We start from the raw sequence: 19,761 nt of genomic DNA, 5'->3' as shown, positions 1-19,761 counted from the left end.
CCGTTTGCCATCTGAATAGTCTACCACTCAGCAATACCACCTCCGTCTAAACTTTCCCCAGACGACGACACATTCCACCCAAAACGGACCTCACCGACCTTGGAGATCTGCACGACATGCACAGCACACCCCATCACACCACAAGACCGAGGCGTTGCACTCCTGTCATGGCTCGACCTCTCTACCCGCAGTGTTTCAAGTTCCCAAAGTCTATGTGGAAACTTGCAACATGATCAACTCACTTGCCTCCACGTATAGGCCACAGAAGAGGTATATGTATGGCCGTGATCCCCCGCAGAAATGCCCAGGTGTGAAGACCAAGTCCTCCACGGTCTTCACATCGAGGTCTCTCCCCTTCCTCAAGTCCCCCATCCGTGGGCCTCAGCCTCAACCTGATGGCTACGTTCCCCGTCCTACAACAGCCTGCCGCAGCTACGGCTGGGCCCTCAAGGTCGACTTCAAAGCGGACGGATGACTACGGTCTGCTCATATACGATCGATATACCAATATCTTCGAAGCAGTACCCCCTTCTCAGATCCCAGAGAATAGTGTTCGCATCGGGCCCGATGAAGTCCCCTTCCTGGTCGAGGCGCCCTTGAACTCGGTGGAGCTCTACGAGGCCCTCCTAAAGCCCATCCGACCCTTTGAGGTGCATACGGCACGTCTCATCCCGCGCAAAACGCGCGCCTACGAGCCGAAGCGCCAGCTTGTCGACGAGTACCTCACCGGTCAGGGGAGGCTCGCACCCAAGGGCCCCGCCGCCGAGCGCGAGGTGTCTTTCATCGTGCTGCCTAGGGATACGATCTGGCAGCTGCAGATGTTCAACCACTTCCTATGGCCGGTGCAGCTACAGTACATGTCCATCCCCGTACGCATGTCTGAGCAGAAGGTCGTGAGAAGTCCCTACGCTCTCGTCTGTTACCAGGCACACAGGGTCTATCACAAGAAGCTGAAGGCATTGCTGAGGGACTACAAGCTGAGCGACTGCGATTTCCAGAGGAGCTTGCTACGGCCTGGCACGTCCCCGCTGCCCGAGACTCTGCGCGAGTATATGGATGGGGAGCCGGGCAAGGACGCGGCCATACCGTATTACAGGCCCGAGGCTGGGGCAAGCCAGGAGGAACGGCCATCGAGGCTGCGCAAGGTCACCTCCACCATGTCGTTGAGGAGGGCGGTGAGCAGAGTGTCTCTGCGGAGGAGCCAGTCCGTCGCGTCGATTGCGAGTCGCGGGTGAGCTCTGTTGCGAATCGGATCATGTAAGTGACTGAATTGTAGGAAACGTTCCAGGTAGCGTGTAGGGAAGGGGTGAAACGAAAATGAAGTGAAATATATCGCGAACATCTCCATGTGTCAAGAGTGTGACAGTAGCAACGCTGCCCCTTTTGGGCAAGGCGAAGTGCTTGGCACCTCGGTGTGGTTGAATTTCGAGAACACATCGCGTCCATCAATACGACCCGTGAGGTGATCTGAAGCATGCCTGATGCCTGAACACCCTTGCGTCTTCCGTCCCATTGGCAACGCCATCCCGTCTTTCAAATCCTTTAAACTTATGACGTTCCAGGGTCTCTCCTGATAAATTCCTTCTATTCCCGGCAGCATAGCATTCTTTCCGACTCACGATACCTGATTCGTAGATTGTAACATTCTACCACAGTACAACTTGTAGGCATAGTAAAGTCTAACTCAGTATTCAACAGCCTTACTAGAAGAACAGAACCTTATCGGTACAAGAAGTTATCTTGCGTGGTTACCCTGTATCTCACTCGAGGATACCGTATGAAAGTTATCCCACATTGTGAGGACATAGCTGTTTGGAATCCCTACAAGCTATATAATCGTGACATGGGTGCATGGGCTTGAAGAGAACGCGCAAGTGTTCAACTGGACTTCATAGGTCATTAAAATGTGTCGGGATGTATGCTACAGACGGCCCCCAAACACTGATAATATGCTATGCAACGTCGGCCATCGTCCACGTTCTGGACCTAATGCAAACCCCTCCATTGAGTGACTTCGGCCTCGGAAATTTCTCTCAAGTTGTTCACGGCAGCAGGCTTGCCCGTCACAGCACCCTGCGCAATTTCCACCACCCGGCTGACGAGATTCTTCGCGACAATAGCATATGTTGCGGTGACCGTCTTCACGCGGATCACACCGATGCGAGGATCGTTCTCGCTTCCGTCATGCTTGCCATCCCCGAGGTCTCCCAACCACGTCTTCAGAATCGGGCTGTAGTGCTTCTTGACCAGCTCCCGGTCTGTCTGAACAGTTGCCGTTCCTGAGATGGAGGCCCACTCTCCTGAAGCGTTCAAAAAAGCAATATTGACGTGAGAGTCGTCCTGGAGCTCGTCCGTCTTGTTGGATTCAGTGTTTGTGTGGAAGAGGAGGTCAATTCCGCCAGACTCCTTAGCAGCAACCGCCATGCATCGAGAAACAAGCTTGCCTGAACTGGCATCGCGTGTGGTCATCATTCCAAACTTGCTGGCAGTGATGAAATCACTGAGGTCCGTGATCTTCTTCTCGACCGAGACATCAGTGTCTGCATTGGCGGCCTTGTAGGGGTCTGCGGGCTTGTCGCCGGTATCTGTGTTGGAGAAAGACATCTTGCTAGACGAGGAAGTCAGCATGCGGGTGACTTGAGTTGTGACAGTGGCAGACGGTGGGAAGCATCGATGGACGGCCGGAAGTCTGGAGGCGCTACGAATGGATGCTCTGGAACAGGACAAGGCCCGTGTAAGCCGTGAACGGAGAGGCAACATACTCTGGTGGGTACCTGTAATTCAAGGTGAGTTGTGGTGGTGGTTCGTGAATTAATTGGAGGAGCTTGTCTGGTTCAAGATGGTTTGATGTTGGTGTTGAGAAGAGCAAGGGATGGGAAATGGTTGTGACAGGCCGGATAGCACTTAAGTATTTCTTCTTCTTCAGGTTTGTGCCTTCTCCAATTCTTTCGCCTCCCAACGGATAGCTGCGATATATCATCATCGAAAGGCACATCGCCCTTTCCTCCTTCCTAATGATGTCATCTGTGCGTCGAGCCGCTCGATGACATGCGCTAGCTCTTCGTCACGTCTTCGCACCCAGCATTTGTCACGGGCAGCGACCATCTATCCTCATCCTGCAGCTCTCCGCTTGTACATTTCTGTGGAATACAGGTCGCAATGGTGCGACTTGGATGTCACCCAGTCTCAACACGGATTGATCAGCCCCGCTTGAAGGGTTGCGATCATCGCCGTCCCCCGCCGCAGATGCCGCCTCCCCCTCCCCTAATTACCTATACATCAATAGGCTAGCACGGTTCTAGCATGTGGTCTCTTCGATCTGAGCTAGCTGGAGCCAAACTTGAGGCTCATGAGGAGCCCCATAGGTGCGAGGCTGGGATAGGCTGCGAGATATGCTGTGTCGGAAACGGATGATCATTGCTGCTTGCCATACTCGGCCTTCCAAATGCTGTCCCAAGTCTCCTTGTTGACGGCAAACTCACGGACATAGTCGTGCTCCAGCTCGTGTGTCCTCCGGCCCAAGAGCACAAGACTGTGCAAAGGGCGGCCGAGTACCTCGTCTTGCTCACACAACTCCTTCAGCGTACCCGCGACAAACTTCTCCTCCTTGCCGCCAACTCTGGCCGCGCCAATTGCCAGGCTGTCGGGGCCATAGGCGCCCTCCTGCCTCTCCTCCTCGACCTCGAGCATCTGTGCGGCACACTGGCCAACTGTCATGTACCTGGGCGGCTCGAAAATCTTCCTTCCTTTCATCAAGTTCTCTATGCTCTGCTCTTTGACCTTGATGTCCAGAAGCACGAGTGTGTGCAGTCCAATATGCCTGTTCTCCTTGACCCGGTCGTAGAACGAGCTTGGCCGCCAGTTGTCTGTGAAGAACACCATGCTCACCGTCTGCCCGAAGTTGTAGAGCTGCAGCCCCGCGGCGCCGATGCCGCTCATGATAGAGGCGTTCGGGACGGTCCGAACGGGGATCTGGAGCTCGCGCGCGCGCAGGACGAGGTCGGTGTGCGTGGTCGCGCCGAAGGGGTCGCCGACGACGAGGAAGGCTACATCCTCGGTTTGCGCATCTCGCAGGATCTCTTCGCTGTTGGACTCGACCATTTCGCGGTCAGCCAGGATGATGGAGCGGCCATAGTAGCCTTCCTACTGGTGTGTTAGTGTTAGCTATTCATATGCTGTAGGAACAAGAGACAGAATAACAATACTCAGTCTTGACTCACCAGGACGGACTGGTCCACAAGCAGAATGCTGGTGTAGGCCTCGAGATAGACTCGCGACGCCTTCTTCACCACCTCCAGACCCTTAACCGTGATGTCTGTCTCATCGGACAGGCCGAGGCCTACGAGGTACAGCATTTTGAAAACTGACGACTTTTACTGCCACGGACGACGTGATTGAAAAGACGATGTCAATTTAACCTCGAATTGGTTGCATGGTCCCGAAATCTTAAAATTTCCCCAGATTTAAATGTCTGCGTTACTGAGACAGCCCACTATACCTCCAGCTGCCCTGTAATCTGCATGTATTCTAGGTATTTCAAAGCTCACACTAACAGCAGCGGAGGAGCTCTTCCATATCTTATCGCATGCCTGCCCGCTCAGCCGAGCATCTATTCGCGGACATCGACCTAACATACCACAACCTCCCGTCAATCCATCGCCCTACGCCAACCGCGTCGCTCTCTCTGCTTTGGTAACCTCGACCCGTAGCGAATCTCCCATCACGATGTCGAAGTCAGGCGGCGGCGCCTACGGCGCAGCGTCGGACGACACGTCGTTCCGCAAGAAGTACGACGTGGACGAGTACGCGGCCAAGGCCAAGGCGCGCGAGGCGGCGGAGCGCGAGGAGGCCAAGGCGCGGTACGAGGCGAAGCTGGCGGGCAAGAAGTACTACAAGCCGCTGACGGGCGACGAGACGCTGACGCAGGCGCGCGACGCGGTGCTGGACCTGAGCAGCCATGTGGGCAAGACGCAGCTGGTGGCGGCGGGCGCGGGCGTGGGCAAGCGGGGCCGCGGCGCGGGCTTCTACTGCGAGGCGTGCGACCTGACCTTCAAGGACAACAAGCAGTGGGTCGAGCACATCAACTCGATGCAGCACATCCGCGCGATGGGCCAGACGGGCGAGGTCCGGGCCGCGTCCGCCGAGGACGTCCACCGGCGCATCGCCGAGGTGTGGGAGAGGAAGCTGGAGCTTGAGCGCGAGCAGGCGAAGGGCCTGCAGGAGAGGATAAAAATCCACGAGGAGGACGAGGCCCGGGAGAGGGAGGAGCGCCGCAAGAAGAGGAAGGAGGCGGAAGAAAGGAGGCGCGCGGACAGGGAGAAAGAGAAGAGCGTCAAGATGGAGTATGGCGAGGACGTGAGGATCGAGGGCGAGCACGACGAGGAAGACATGATGGCTGCGATGGGCATCGCGGGCTTCGGGACGTCGAAGAAGTGAGACCTTGTGTGGTGTCAGCACTGCGATTGTGCCGGATTCGGGACCTTCGCCATCTCAAACGATGAGAACTGTACCATCATCGAGTGTGCAGTGATGAACCGGCCCTGGCCTAAAATTGTGAGCGATGAGACACGGGATAACGCTCTCATCAAACGGGGCCAAGGAAGAGGAACCACGGGCACACATATTGTCATGGCCCAGCTCTGGCAGAAGAGCGACCACAGGGCCAGACGCGAGACACGAGCCGGAGTATCATCCTGTCGAGAGGTGGCCCGCTTTCGGCAAGCCCTTCAAGGCTGTACTGAAGAGCAGACAAGACTGTGAAATCTACTCGCGGTATATTCTGGTGCTCTAAGTAGCCATGTGTCGACAATACCGATTTCGACACCGGAACCAAGCTCAACTGCCTTCACGTCGCGAGATAGCATAAGAGTAGAGACGTCCAGTGGATCGGAGCAGAAGGGAAGGATTTAATCATGGGGTATCTCATTATTGCAGCACCCTATCTAATGGGAATCATGTAAAATAATGTACAGAATATCACATCACGCATTCCCGCCACCAAAGACACCACCGTATGCGTGGCACACCAACTACAATGCCTCCTTCATGCAGCCAAATATTGTGGTAACTCACAAACACATCCATCTCAGTAAAAGCTCGCCATGTCTCTGACAGGACGCATCGCCTAACGCGCCTTCAGGCTCTGCGATCCTCCTGGGGGACTCAACGGGGTCAGTGGGGTCTTCCCGACGCCGCACCAACAAGTGCCGTCGCCTTCCCGCTCGACCTGCAACGTGACATCGATGTTTTTCGCTGCAAGGTACTTTCGTACGCGATCTCGGACGTCCCCCATATCAGCGCCACGAACAGCGACGACGTGCATGACGCCCATCAGCTTGCCTGCTTGCGCATCTTCACCCGAGAACCTGTCATCGATCCAGAACTTAGGCACCGAGTAGCTTGCAACACCGCGCAGTTCCGGAATTCCCGACATTGTCTCCCGTAGAGTATACTCGATGTCGTCTGGGATGGTCAGAAGAAGTCGCCGTGCAGATGATTTGACCAATGGTATCGCAGACCCCATGATCAGCGCTGCGATCAGGAAGGAAGCTATGGGATCCCAGCCGGACCAGGGGATGAAATGTGTAATTGCTGTCGAAGCGATGACGGCTGCACTGCCGAGGGTGTCCGCCAAAACATGCAGATATATGCCCATCATGTTCTCATTATCATGCGAATGAGAATGGTGGTGGTGGTGGTGGTGATGCCCATGCCCGTTAGCCTCTCCGTGAGTGTGGTGATCGTGTTCATGACCATGATCATGCGAATGGTCGCTCTTCTCTGAAAGTGTATGCGAGTGTGAATGCGAATGGGAATGGGAATGTGAGTCCGAGTGTGCGTGTCCATGTGAATGTCCGCCGCATCCGTGATCGCCTCCGTGGCCGTGGTGATGATGGCCAAAAGCCGCCATACCGACAAGGTTCACCGCCAGGCCGAGGCTGCTCACGATGAACAGCTCAGCCAGCCTCTTAGTCTCCCTGCCCTCGATGATCCGCTCCACGGCCTCGATCATAATTTCGACGCTGATTAGGACCAGGAATACACCATTGGCGAAACCACTGAGCGTCTCGATCTTGCCAAAGCCGTAGGGGAAGCGTGCACTGGGCGGCCATTTACTCGCGACAGAAGCAAACAGACCAACACCAAGAGCAACACAGTCGAAGAACATGTGTATACTGTCGCTCAGCAAGCCAAGAGAGTCCGTAATGTAACCATAAAAGGCCTGAATGGCCATGAAAAAGAAGTTCAGACTGGGAAGAGATAACATCAGCATATTGTACACCTTTGACATGTTTTTGCGAATCGTACCTCATGAAATAGAAAATCCTCCTCGAGTCTTTCTCCGTCATCACAGCATGTAATATGGGCCATTTTGAGGTATACGGGAGTAGCATGTTGGTGAATCTTGAGCGTTCGGCAGAGTGATCGTGCGGTGGTTCGGAGCCCTGCACCTCTGGTGCTTCGTACTGCTCCTGCTCAGAGAAAGACGCGGTTATGGGGGTTATAAGTTGTTTTCCCTTGGAGGTAGAAGTCATCTTCCACCCGTTGTTGGGTAGCAGCGGGGCAGGAACGTTTTGGCGCGGCTGCATTGAATTCGCGTGGTGCATGTGTACGTGCGAGCCGTGATCGTGGGTATGCGGCTCGGAGTGGCTATGCGAGTGCGAATGGTCATGCCCGTGGTCGTGGTCGCTGTCGTGATTTGGTGCTGGGATGCTAAAGCTCGAGTCCATCTTGAAAGATCTGTTCAAGGAGCCGAGTGACGAGGGCGAGCGCGAACGAGAATGCCCATGCTTGTGGCCGTGGTGCCGGTGGGAGGTGGGCATTGTCGTCCCCGGCAGCACATAGGTGGAGGCCATGATAGTGTTTGTACCTGGGGCGAGAACAGCCCAAGGCTTGGCGTCGTATAAGTCGTGCTGCCCCTGAGGCGCATACAAGGTGCTTAGGAGAACCAGACGAGGTCCCCCGAAGACAAGAGGCCTGCTATATCATGAGGTGGTTTGGCGATATGTCCCGCGTCTGCCGCTCCCAGCTCACAGGATGACGGAGGCCCCGCAAGATGGATGGCCCACGATGTCCTCGGCCCGGTTGCCCTTTGTGGCCCCTGGTATTCTTGGATCTCGCGTCGTATCAGCCCCGTGTCGAGCGAGTCGAGGCGGAACTGTCCGTTGCCCAAGAATCCTGTGAGGGAACCCAGAAATGTTGGAGCGAGATGATGGTTCGGTGAAGCGCGACCTCTTCAATTGAGTTGGTTCGAAGCTTGAGTCAGGAGGGAGGGGAGAGGGAAGAGGTCGCATTTGTTGTTATCGGAGAGGAGGGCGCGGAAATCTGGGGACGACCTTCCTTGAAAGGAGAGGGCAATCGTGGGGGTGGGTGGTAGAGTGGTAGGGCGGCAGCGGTGGCAGGGTGGCACAGGACCCCGTCATCGCATCACTGCCCAAGGTTCCCCTGAGCTTAGCGCGCCATCCAGCAGCCAAGCAGGCCCAGCCAAGCCAGCCAGTCTCTTTCAGCAGCCTTTGTCTCTTTTTTGGCGCCTGCCGATCTCGTTCCCTCTGCCGCGACTGCATGCAGGAAGAGCTAATCTCGAAAGGGGGAGGGATTATCAGTGTTAGCAGCGTGCAGCACACGGCAAGCACAGGCTAACTCGATTAATCAGTCACCAGCTGCCTGGGACCAGCTACCCCGGCCTGGGTTATGGGAACGTCAACTTTACTCCGAACGGCAGCAATTTAAGGTCGCCAAAGACCAGACGGGATGCATTAAAGTTGAGATGCAACTGCAGGACATGAGCAAATCTAGACCATTTGGAGATGTGTTCACTATTGATAGCAGTCTGCACAGGGTTCAGTAGAGCAAGGACCGTGTAATCTTTCCCTGTATGAAGCTTATGAGTCGCTGTATAGGAAAGGTTTGGGCGGTTGACGAGTCCAGAGTCAACTCCACCTGTACACTTCTCACTGACACGGACCTCACGTCCAGTGCCCCGCGCCAACCACTTTCAATGGAGTACCAATTATAGCCAGACTCCTTCCCCTCATTTGCCTCGTAGGTCAAGATGGAGATCCAGGTGATTCTGCTGTCTTTGGTGGGCGCCGGTGCTCTCACGCTTCTTGTCGCCTCATTTCTGCTCTTCCCAACAAGGTACCGTCCCGACTCAGGCCCAGCTGCAAAGCGACATGTAGCAGCTCAGGTTCTGGTGCTGGGAGATATCGGCCGCAGCCCTCGTATGCAATATCATGCACTCAGCATTGCCAAGCACGGAGGGACTGTTGAGCTCATAGGCTATCATGGTGGGTTGACCAATCTTCCTCACTACGAGTAGCCTCATACTAACCCACCACATCACCTTACAGAGTCAGCCCTGTTGCCAGCTCTCACAAGGCTGCCCAACGCCAGTGTCTGCGCATTGGATGCTCCACCGGCTGTCCTCCGCTCCAAGTCTGCTCCTTTCATCATCACGGGACCACTCAAGGTCTTGTGGCAGAGCCTGAATCTACTTCATGTCCTGTTGTACAAGACGGAGCCGGCACAATGGCTGCTTGTCCAGGTATGCGTGCTGTGTCTGGGCACTTTGCAGATAAATCCATTACAGAAGCTGACACAATGTCCAGAATCCGCCTTCAATCCCAACCTTGGCTGTGGCGTGGTTGACGTGCACCCTCCGCAACACGCACCTCATCATTGACTGGCACAACTATGGATGGACCATTCTTGAGGGCACCCGCGGGTCGTCCCACCCCTTTGTCCGCGTCTCGAAGCTCTACGAGTGCTTCTTCGGCCGCCTCGCGCCCTCGGCCAACCTGACTGTCACCCATGCCATGCAGCGGCAGCTGCAGAAGGCGCCGTGGAACGTCCGCTCCCCCATTGTCACGATGCACGACCGGCCCGCCGCCATCTTCCAGCCCGTCTCTTCCCTCAGCGAGAGGGAGTCGTACCTCTCGGGCATCGACGAGGCACGCGACTTCGTCCCGGCCATCATGAGCGGCCGGCAGCGGATCATCGTGAGCAGCACATCCTGGACGCCCGACGAGGATTTCGGCCTGCTGCTCGACGCGCTGGTTCAGTACGGCGCGTCGGCGGCCAGCCGGGCCCCTCTTCTGGTCATCATCACGGGCCGCGGCCCGCAGAAGGCGGCGTACGAGGCCAAGATCGCTCGGCTTGCGGCCGAGGGCAAGCTGCCGGGCATCACGGTGCGTACGGCGTTCCTGACGTTCGAGAACTACGCGCGCCTCCTCGCGGCGGCGGACCTGGGCGTCTGCCTGCACATGAGCAGCTCGGGCGTCGACCTGCCCATGAAGGTGGTGGACATGTTCGGCGCCGGCCTGCCCGTACTGGCGTACTCGGGCTACGAGAGCTTCGGCGAGCTGGTCAGGGAGGGTGAGAACGGGTGTGGCTTCGAGACGTCGCGCCAGCTGGGCGACGTCATGGACCGGCTGCTGGGCGAAAATGGCCAGGCGGAGCTGGCCAGGCTGAGGCAGGGTGCCGTAAGGGAGGGCAGCCGCCGGTGGGATGAGGAGTGGGATGAGGTTGTTAAGCCTCTTCTGGGCTTCTCTGAGGAATGAGGCGCCTCTCCGGAATGTGTGCCCGCCACGAATTTGTTCTAGAATGGCTTCCTAATGAAAAGCGGAACATCGACAGGTTCAAGGTCACAATCCGCATAGGTGGATGATACTAGTCTTAGTGAAATAATTCGCTATAGTCGCTTCAGATTCAAATTGATGCAAAGGCCGTTTGACGGACCACTTAAAGTCTACAACATGCGGTCCCGGCGCCCGTTTTCTGGGTCGCTCAGATCCGGCCTCCCACCTTTCCCGGCTTGGCCTCCGGTATTGCTCAAACTGTTTGCCCCCTTGAAAGGGATGACACCGCCACCGCCGGGCTTGGTATGCAACGCGCACCGCACATAACTGCTGTAGGGTATATACTGACTGTCACACTGACGTCCGCCGCTTCGCCCTGAACCCCGGACAATGTTAAAGAAAAAAAAGCAGAGACAACAGCACAAGGATGTTCAGTCCTCCCCGAGGCTCTCCCGGACGCACTTCCGCACCCTCTTCCGGAAGTCCTTGTTGGCGCCGGCCCTCTCCTCGCGCAGCAGCTTGGCGGCCTCGGGGTTGGCGGGCGACTCGTCGTTGGGGCTGGCGAACAGGCTGATGACGCTCAGCAGGATGGTCTCGGGGGTCTGGACGGGGCTCCAGCGCTCCGAGGCCGCCTCGTAGCCGTACTTATCCTCCTCGGGCGGGTGCAGGATGCTGATGCACAGCAGGCCCGTGTCCGGGTAGACGTTTGGGTGGAAGGGGATCGGGTCCTGGAACGTCAGGGCCGGCGGCATCAGGGGGTACTCGGGCGGGAACTTTAGGCGCGCGCGGAAGTTTGCTCCTGCGGCGAGGGAGGGAGGCGCATGTCAGCGGGTTCGAGTTCCGGGCGTGGGGGGTCTGCTGAAGAAAGGGCGGGCATGGGGAGACGAGGGAGACGAAGAAGGGCACATGGTGAAGGGGCTCAGGGGGGGACGGTGATAGGGGCGAAAGGGGAGGACTTGAGTTGGCGGTACCTCCGTAGTATTTTGTCTCATCGTTTATCATGAGCATGACTTCCCATTCGTAGATGTTGTTGTCGTTGACCAGGCCGCATGATATTCCTGGAATGTCCTTGTCGGTCTGCATTTGTTTAAGCTGTCGCCGCAACAGGGCGGCGGAACCTGGGCTCGAGGACGTAGACATGATGTCTCTGGAGGAGGAAGAAGAGTGGCAGAGGGGGCTGTAGGTGTTTCCGCCAGTGTTCAAATCGAATCGCGTGGGTGGCTGGGAGGGCTTGGGAAGATTAAGCTGCAGTTTGTCGTTGCTCAGTTATACGTTGTGTTATGGTTTGGCGCAGGTTGGACTGATTACAGTGTTGGAGGCGATTCTGGCGGGTGGAAGTGGCGGCTGTGGATCTTGCATGACCTTGCAGGGTGCCGCAAAGGGTCCGAGAACCTGCGATGACCGAAAGACAGGGATCGCCGAGAAGGCGACTTGTCACTTGTATCGAATTCACTAATCATCGAAGACAATAAAGAAGCAAATCCTAATTTCTCATGTTCAGCTATGCCGGGTCCTTATAAGAGTGAGTGTAGCTGGGATTGGACTCGGTTTGGGAGAGATAGATAAACAGAATTGAGGCCCGGAGGCGCGGTACAAATCATGACGGCAGCTCTTGACACGGGAGGACCGAGTCACATCCAGACACTAGACCAGGAACATGGAGAGCGCAAAGCTGTACCTGACATGCCCTGCTGCTGTTCATGACTGTCAAAGGCGGTCCGTTACATTGCGATGCCTTCACCTGCTCTGTACTCTCATGATAGTGAACAGTCATGTTTGTGCAACCTGCTTGCTTAATTATTCCGGCCTGTGTCTCATTCCGAGACACAGTTTGACAGGGTACGAATGGTGAGATGGTCACTTTTGAAAACTCAACCTGGCCATGTCTCGCACCTGTCCAGCGAAGCATCGGACCCGGACAGCCGGACCCCGGAGCCCGGCCCCGCCAGAAGACACATTGGAGTCGGCGCGGGCCGAGTGGATACCAGTTCGGAAACCCGTTGACAGACAGGACAGGTCACCGAGAAGCATTGATCAGGCTACTGTTTATCACCTGTCGTTGAAGGCTATGGACTGGGAATGACTAGCAGGCGGCAATTTTCCGGGATGGGGATTATCGTCGAATCGGGGTAGCAATGTGAGAGCCCGCTGCTGTACCATGTCCTGATGCATGTGTCTCCTGCCCCTTACCCCTCCAGCTTCCAGGAGTTATATAGACTACCACTCCATCCCCATTTGGATGCTGGTCATAAGCGACCACCTCATCTCCCCTCCAGTTCTGCCAATTCTGGGCTTCGTATGCTGTCAGGGCAGATCTAAATCACCACCCAGTTGGGTATTGGTTGCCAAGTTCGCCTGCGCCATAAGCCTGCTTGGCCTCCCTCCGTCTGTCCGCTGCAGTCGACATCGGATATCAGAAATCAGAAATCAGGGCACATGGCTGGACTAGCAGTCTCTGTCTCCATGTTGCCGGATAGAGGGGCGGTCCCATCCTTCCTCTGGCCCGCCGGATGAAGTCATCTCGCCTCGTCACCCGAGGAGCCAGTGGGATCGAACTGTAGCTACAGAACAGTATCCAATACAAGTCCGGGCGCGCTGACTGTCATTCGACTCCTCAGCGCGGGATGAGTGGGTACGTGTGTTGTACGAAATCTGGGGGACTCCCGCCTGACAGTCCTGGTCCTTGACGATGGATCTGGACCCATCTCCCGACCCCATCTTCAGCTGGCCGAGAGATTTATGGAGACAGCCAGCCGATTATGGAGAGATGCACTTGAGTAGCCGAGGCTTCTTTTCTGATCCCGAAATCCAACTATCGATACTAGAGTCCAGAATCAGGAGTCAAGGAAGACAACAAAAGAGGCTTCCAGGTGACTGATCAAGTCCTGTCCGATTCGACCGTACCGAGTCATTATGACCTTCACAATCAACAACAGGCGCAGATGACCACCATCGAACTCCGGTTGTACAGTACAAATAAGTATTGAAAAGCTGGAGAGAAGCGTGGGGGACAATCCAGAACGGACCCTTGTTGGGAATCGCCCGCACACCACCAAAACTTAGCCGAGGCTCGGCCGTGACGTCGCAAACCCAAAGGTCCGCCGCCCTTTATACCGCGGGAATTGCCAACCCGGCCTTTAGACTCCGAACGTTTAAAAAAAAAAGAGAGAGTTGCAGTCGCCCCAACAAAAGCCAAGTGTATCAGCACAATTGACTTGTGACGGCTCACAAGAATCACCTCACCTTATTAACGACGGCCTCGATTCTTCACGACAAAGTAGCGCGGACTCACAAGCACGAGAGCTAGGCGCATTTCGGACAACGGGCGGACGGACGGACGGCGCTTGAACAACAGCACAGAGGGAACGCCGGAGAGCGACAAGGACAAAGCGGCCCTGGCCCTCGGTAGACTTGGTCTTCAACGGCCTAAAACACCAACACATCAAGCACATACACATTCACTTGATCGATTGTCCAAACCACCACCTGCTGGTGCTACTGCTGCTGCTGTCGGCTGCAGAGCTGACCGACACTCGCCACCATGGCTTCCAACGACAACCCCGCCGCCACAATCAACCAGGCCATCCAGAACACAGTCCCCACCCAACTCGGACACAAGGTACCGCACATCCCAGAGTCCAAGGACGAGGCCAAGGCAGAGGCAAAGGCAGCCGCCTCCGCAGGCCTCGCCCAGCTACGCTCCTTCGCTGCCGGTGGCTTCGGTGGTCTCTGCGCCGTCGTCGTCGGCCACCCCTTCGACCTTGTCAAGGTCCGCCTGCAGACCGCCGACAAGGGCGTCTACTCCAGCGCCGTTGATGTAGTGCGCAAGAGCATCGCAAGAGATGGCCTGAGGAGAGGTCTTTACGCCGGTGTCAGCGCGCCCCTCGTCGGCGTCACCCCCATGTGTACGTTTGTCTAGCCCGGCTTGCCCGGTTACATCCACCTCTTCGCCTTTGTCCCGCCAGCACTGACACTTGTTCCGTGCACACAGTTGCCGTGTCCTTCTGGGGCTACGACCTAGGCAAGACCATCGTCCGCAGCACCTCCGCCCCCTCGGCCGACGGCTCCCTCTCCATCGCCCAGATCTCCGCCGCCGGCTTCTTCTCCGCCATCCCCATGACCGCCATCACCGCCCCCTTCGAGCGCGTCAAGGTCATCCTGCAGGTCCAGGACCAGCGCCTCGCCCCCGGCGAGAAGCCGCGCTACTCGGGCGGCCTGGACGTCGTGCGCCAGCTGTACCGCGAGGGCGGTGTGCGCTCCGTCTTCCGCGGCAGCGCCGCCACCCTCGCCCGCGACGGGCCCGGCAGCGCCGCCTACTTCGCCGCCTACGAGTACATCAAGCGCAAGCTGACGCCCATCGACCCGGCCACCGGCAAGCCCAGCGGCCAGCTCAGCCTGACCGCCGTCACCTGCGCCGGCGCGGCCGCCGGCGTCGCCATGTGGATCCCCGTCTTCCCCGTCGACACCGTCAAGTCGCGCCTGCAGACCTCCGAGGGCAACGTCACCGTCGGCGGCATCATACGCGAGCTGTACGCAAAGGGTGGCGTCAGGTCCTTCTTTCCCGGCTTCGGGCCTGCATTGGCGAGGGCCGTCCCCGCCAACGCCGCGACTTTCCTGGGTGTGGAGCTGGCGCACCAGGCCATGAACAAGGCATTTGGGTAAAGGGTAAGCGAGTGGGTTGATCAAGAGCAAGGCGTCTTTGAGTGGGGTCTGGTCGCCGTGGCTGCTGTGTGTTGACAGGTCGCATCAACTCGGCCCGGATCTAGGTTTAGAGGAGGATAACAATGCGCGGTATCGGGACGAAGCGAGTTCTTGACTAGAATTACTTGTTTTCTCAGCATCTAGAGTCGCCAGACACATGTCTGAGTTTTTTGTTCTTGTTTACCTAGACCGTCAATCTAGAATACACGCAAAAAAATATCTGCGTTGAACTCCACCGAGTCCCTGGTTCCCTGATGAAAGTAATTGGAAGTGAGTTGATGAATCGAGCGACCACTGAGAGCAGAGCTGGACACACACCTCACCCTAATCGAGATACTTCCCTCCGCACCGGACACAGACATCACCCGCGATCTCCCGCCTCACAATCTCGGCCTCTTGCGCCTTCCCAACCGGCAACAGCACCTGCTCGACCAGAACATCAATGTTGATACACCGCGACCGACACACCCCGCAGCACCGCGATATGCCCGGCTCACCAATCGCCAGCCCGGAGGCGCCGCACACCGCGACGCGGTGCCCGTTCTCGCACGCGCAGTCCAGCTGGCCCCCGACCGCCCCGTCGCCACTGCCATGCTGCCCCTGCCGCTGCTGCTGCTGATCGACCTCTGCCTGGATGGGCACGAACTTGGTCCTTCCATCGTCGCAGATGCTGCACGTCTGGCCCTCGGCGAACGGCCGGAATATCTCCTTGACCCTGTCGCGTCGCGCCTGCGCCAGCGCATCCCTGGCCTCCTGCGCCGCCCTGCCGGGGCTGACGGTCCCATCGGCGGCGGCGGCTACCTCCTTATCCGCGGTGTATGAGTAGTGGGTGATGCCCGGGACGCCCGTGCCGCCGCCGTACATCCACTCCCACAGCCTGGCCTCGGTGGTCAGGTTGTCCACGTTGACCGCGCTGCCCTCCGCGGGTCCGGTCCCACCGAGGCTGGGGTCCAGAAGCTCCTCCTCTTGAGGGGCCCTCTGCTGTTGTTGCTGTTGCTGCTGCTGCTTCTGGAGTCGTGGCGCGCCGTGTTCTGTGTATCCGAACATGACGCGGCTGCGGTGGCTGTGCCAGCCGCCACGCTCGGGCTTCTGCGTCAGCTGCGACGTAGCGAGCACCGCCGTTGAGCCGCCGCCTGGCGATATCGCGAGCCCCCAGATGCGCATGCGGTGCGGATGGACTTCTGGCCCGGCATAGCCGTTTGCTGTGCCCGTCTCGTCATCCGAGGACTCTTCCGACCCGGCTTCGTCATCGTCATCGTCAGGTCCTGCATCTGCGGCATACTCCCCGCCTGCCCCGTCATCGGGCTCGATGCCGTCTTCGCCATCCTCTCCATCGTCGCCGAAGATGCCTACCCGGCCGGCTAGGCCCTGGGGCAGCATCGAGCAGATTTTCTGCTGGATCTCGGCCACCCACTGTGGCTCATCTTCGTGGTCACCGGGCTTCGTGAAATTTGACTCCCACCAGCCGGGGTTTGTCGCTGTTGCGGAGAGACGGACGGCAGTGTAGAAAGGTACTGGCGGTGGGCTGACAGTTTGAGGGCTCACAGGGTGGACAACCAGGCCTGTGATGGGGTTGGTAATCAAGTCGTGGTTCGGGAGCGAGGTATTGCACTGTTCGGTGGAGTGTTCAGGCTTCGGCCTGTTAGGGTTGCTACGGGCAAGGTCGACTTCGAAGGGCTCGGCCACGAGCGGCGTGGCGATGAAGCCTCGGCAGAGCTTCATGTTGGAAACGGTCCATACCGTGTTCTCGAACTCCAAGAAGGCATCCGTGCCCAGATGAATGCAGCGCCCGTCCCAATCGTTGGGGTCAACGGTGATCTTGGGTACCTCCCTCGGCTTCCAAGTCGAGACGTCTATGGTGATTCTCCGAAAACCAACGTAGTTTCTCTCCATGTATGACATTACGCACGTCCATGTATCGTTTGCTTGGATCCATGGACTCCATCGTACGCAGTAGCTGGACCCTGCCGGCACATAGTCTGGATCGTTGAGCTGTGTCCGATATTAGGTCCAACTTCAACAAACAAGAATATTCTCGACTTACATCTTGCTGCCCATGGGGCGCCTCTGTCTCAAATCTGCATACCTCCTGGACATTCCAAATCGCCTCCTCCAGGCCATCCTCGGTTTTTCTGTACTCACTCACCACAGACAGGATCACCATCTCCCTCAGATCATTTACGTAACCAAGCAGCGCTTTCCCAGGCCCAATCTCCTGGCTCCAGGAGAACGCCTTGATGAATTCTCCATATCCATACTCCTCCTGTCCAGGCACGACGAAATTCTCGCCGACGGCCCACATCACCACCCAGCTGGCCAGGTCCCTTACCGCCCCCTTTCCCTTTGTAGCCACGCTCCTAAGCGGCCGCGCCGTGCTGCCAAAGGGGAGCGCACAGCCCTCGCCGTAAACGGCCAGACTGCCGCATCCAGTCAGCACGGCCAGGACAGGCCTCCGATTCCGACCCATCCCGCTTGGCGACCACTCGACGGCGACAACGTGGTTCATGCTGGTGCCGGCGGAGCCGATCATGCCGACGCCGGCGCCCGGGTGGTGGTTGACCTCGTGGAAGGGGATGATGGTGCCGCTCTCCAGGTACTCGGCCTCCTGCTCGGCGTCCTTGGGCATGGCGTCCAGGATGTGCGTGACGTCGCGGTCGAGGTGGTCGCGCACGTTGGTGTGCAGCAGCGGCATCTGCCGGCCCGCGGCCTCCCAGATGTGCGCGTTCAGCTCCGCGCCGAGGTACGGCCACGACACGGGGAAGTGCCGCATGCCGTCAAAGAACTGCCGCCGCGGGTCCGACGTGTCCAGCGGGTCGATGTTGGCGCGCGTCGCCGCCTGGTGCGTGTCGTCCCCGCCCTCGGGCTTCACGCCGCCGTTGGCCTGGCTGGCTGCGGGCGCTTCGATGTCGTCGTCCTCCGAGTCTTCCTCCAGCCGGTCCTCGTCGTCGTCATCCCCTTCGCCGTACTTCTTGGGGAGGCGCGACGAGAGGAACCCGTCCTGCACCTGCATGTCGGGCGGGTCATCCTCGGCCATGGGCTCGTCATCATCCTCGTCTTCGTCGTTTGGGTCCAGGAGGGGGAACTCTGGCAGAAATACGAATAAGGAATCATCAGCTGCGACTGCTAGCTCTGCATCACAGGACCACGCGATTGCTCTGTGGTTGAGCGGTTTTGAATAAAGATTGAGGCCGCGGAGCGGCAATATCTGTGGATCGGCGTGAGACTCAGTCGCGTGCAAAATGCACTGGGGAATGCGACCTACCTTTGAGTTTTTCATGTCAAGCCGTTATTCGAGTTCATTTGAGCTATGGAGGATTCGATTCGCTTCAATGTCTTTAAGTAATTCCCAAATCAATGAATGATGGCTTTTTTAGGTTGGTGTTGTGGTTGGACATGGTACAGTGATTCGGTATTATGGCGAATTGAAAGGGTGAAGTTTTTGAACGGTCGCGCTCCAAGCCGAGGCGCTTTCAGGTCTCACTGAGCTTCAAATTCACCTATTTGAATCAACCTCAACTTGTGTTCAGTTGATCGAATTGATCATTTGTGCTGATTAAGCACTTTAGAACTCACATTTTATGGCCCTTTCTAACCTTTGTTCTTGGGTCGAGATTGCGACATACCTCTCTACACCATTAGCATCCTCAGATGAGAGAGCGGATATGAAGTCGCGAAATACTCTGGGACCCGTCCGTAGGTTTCAAGGTATTAAGTGTAATCGCTGGTAAATAGGAGATACATGTCTTCATCTAGTCGACTTTTCCAGCAACGAACCCAGGCCCCAGAGCGACACACAACCCCCAATGACAACGGCTCCTAGAAGCTTCTTGGCCCACCAGTTTTCCTCCGTTAACGGCTTTGCAGATTTGACTCTGTTGTTCCCAGTCACGCGCTTCTTGTCTAGAGTCGAATTACTCCTTGCGTCCTCGCCCTCCTCCTCACCAACCCGCTTCCTCAGCTCCGCTATATGCTTGCTCAGTGCCAACAGGTCCTCCTCAAGCGTGTTGTTCTTCGTTCCGTCCACTTCCACGTTCTGCACATTGCCAAAGAAGTCCGTCACCAACCTCGTCCTGGCCGCCGCCTCGCCACCTGGGAACAAATCGTAGCGCACGCCAGCGTGCGAGTGGATCTTCTCATACGTGTAGCTATCGAAGAGGTCGCCCAGTGTCTTCTTATTGCTGAGGTCGCGCACCTCGCCCTCAAGGAACTCGAGGTTGTAGTATGTGTACCTATCGATGACAGCCACACCGACGTCGTTATCGGCATGGTGTGAGTAGGAGGACTGGTCGAGCTCGGACGAGCCGGTGGCGATGATGTTGGGAGAGTAGAGTTTCGTATACATTGTGTTTGCTTGGCAGGTGTCGATCATGAATAGAATCTCGTGGTATCTGCAAAAGGCGCGCGTGTTAGTCTATTCCTGTGGGCCACTGGGTGCGACGTGATAAGGCTATACCTCTTCTTCTCCCACATCTGCTCAAAAGCA

At 57.2% G+C, this 19,761-nt stretch overlaps 8 protein-coding genes across 8 annotated transcripts; 4 read left to right on the top strand and 4 right to left on the bottom strand.

Moving 5' to 3' along the window:
• Positions 1-395: 395 nt before the first annotated feature.
• On the top strand, positions 396-1,235 carry J7T55_004780 (uncharacterized protein; the record flags this gene model as incomplete). The annotated part of the gene is made up of 1 exon (XM_053130505.1): positions 396-1,235. One exon carries the CDS (start codon positions 396-398, stop codon positions 1,233-1,235), a length of 840 nt encoding a protein of 279 aa, XP_052991206.1.
• A 751-nt stretch (positions 1,236-1,986) lies between these two features.
• On the bottom strand, positions 1,987-2,604 carry J7T55_004779 (uncharacterized protein; the record flags this gene model as incomplete). The annotated part of the gene is made up of 1 exon (XM_053130504.1): positions 1,987-2,604. The coding sequence occupies one exon, from the start codon at positions 2,602-2,604 to the stop codon at positions 1,987-1,989; it is 618 nt and encodes a 205-aa protein (XP_052991205.1).
• An 810-nt stretch (positions 2,605-3,414) lies between these two features.
• On the bottom strand, positions 3,415-4,355 carry J7T55_004778 (diphthine synthase; the record flags this gene model as incomplete). Its single annotated transcript, XM_053130503.1, has 2 exons — positions 3,415-4,143; positions 4,221-4,355. The coding sequence occupies 2 exons, from the start codon at positions 4,353-4,355 to the stop codon at positions 3,415-3,417; spliced, it is 864 nt and encodes a 287-aa protein (XP_052991204.1).
• A 370-nt stretch (positions 4,356-4,725) lies between these two features.
• On the top strand, positions 4,726-5,436 carry J7T55_004777 (c2h2 finger domain-containing protein; the record flags this gene model as incomplete). Its single annotated transcript, XM_053130502.1, has 1 exon — positions 4,726-5,436. One exon carries the CDS (start codon positions 4,726-4,728, stop codon positions 5,434-5,436), a length of 711 nt encoding a protein of 236 aa, XP_052991203.1.
• Positions 5,437-6,124: 688 nt separating this feature from the next.
• On the bottom strand, positions 6,125-8,294 carry J7T55_004776 (uncharacterized protein; the record flags this gene model as incomplete). Its single annotated transcript, XM_053130501.1, has 4 exons — positions 6,125-6,780; positions 6,913-7,250; positions 7,309-7,977; positions 8,035-8,294. The coding sequence occupies 4 exons, from the start codon at positions 8,292-8,294 to the stop codon at positions 6,125-6,127; spliced, it is 1,923 nt and encodes a 640-aa protein (XP_052991202.1).
• A 758-nt stretch (positions 8,295-9,052) lies between these two features.
• On the top strand, positions 9,053-10,559 carry J7T55_004775 (uncharacterized protein; the record flags this gene model as incomplete). The annotated part of the gene is made up of 3 exons (XM_053130500.1): positions 9,053-9,287; positions 9,351-9,544; positions 9,609-10,559. The coding sequence occupies 3 exons, from the start codon at positions 9,053-9,055 to the stop codon at positions 10,557-10,559; spliced, it is 1,380 nt and encodes a 459-aa protein (XP_052991201.1).
• A 449-nt stretch (positions 10,560-11,008) lies between these two features.
• J7T55_004774 (uncharacterized protein) lies at positions 11,009-11,717 on the bottom strand (the record flags this gene model as incomplete). Its single annotated transcript, XM_053130498.1, has 2 exons — positions 11,009-11,376; positions 11,549-11,717. The coding sequence occupies 2 exons, from the start codon at positions 11,715-11,717 to the stop codon at positions 11,009-11,011; spliced, it is 537 nt and encodes a 178-aa protein (XP_052991200.1).
• A 2,401-nt stretch (positions 11,718-14,118) lies between these two features.
• On the top strand, positions 14,119-15,239 carry J7T55_004773 (mitochondrial carnitine carrier; the record flags this gene model as incomplete). The annotated part of the gene is made up of 2 exons (XM_053130497.1): positions 14,119-14,482; positions 14,569-15,239. 2 exons carry the CDS (start codon positions 14,119-14,121, stop codon positions 15,237-15,239), a joined length of 1,035 nt encoding a protein of 344 aa, XP_052991199.1.
• Between the last annotated feature and the right edge of the window lie 4,522 nt (positions 15,240-19,761).

This window comes from Diaporthe amygdali (assembly GCF_026229845.1).
Source record: "Diaporthe amygdali strain CAA958 chromosome Unknown NODE_23_length_778278_cov_65_433824, whole genome shotgun sequence".
In the NCBI taxonomy this organism is placed as follows: Eukaryota; Fungi; Ascomycota; class Sordariomycetes; order Diaporthales; family Diaporthaceae; genus Diaporthe; species Diaporthe amygdali.
Note: the sequence above shows the minus strand (reverse complement) of the source record. Positions and strands in the feature narration are given on the sequence as shown.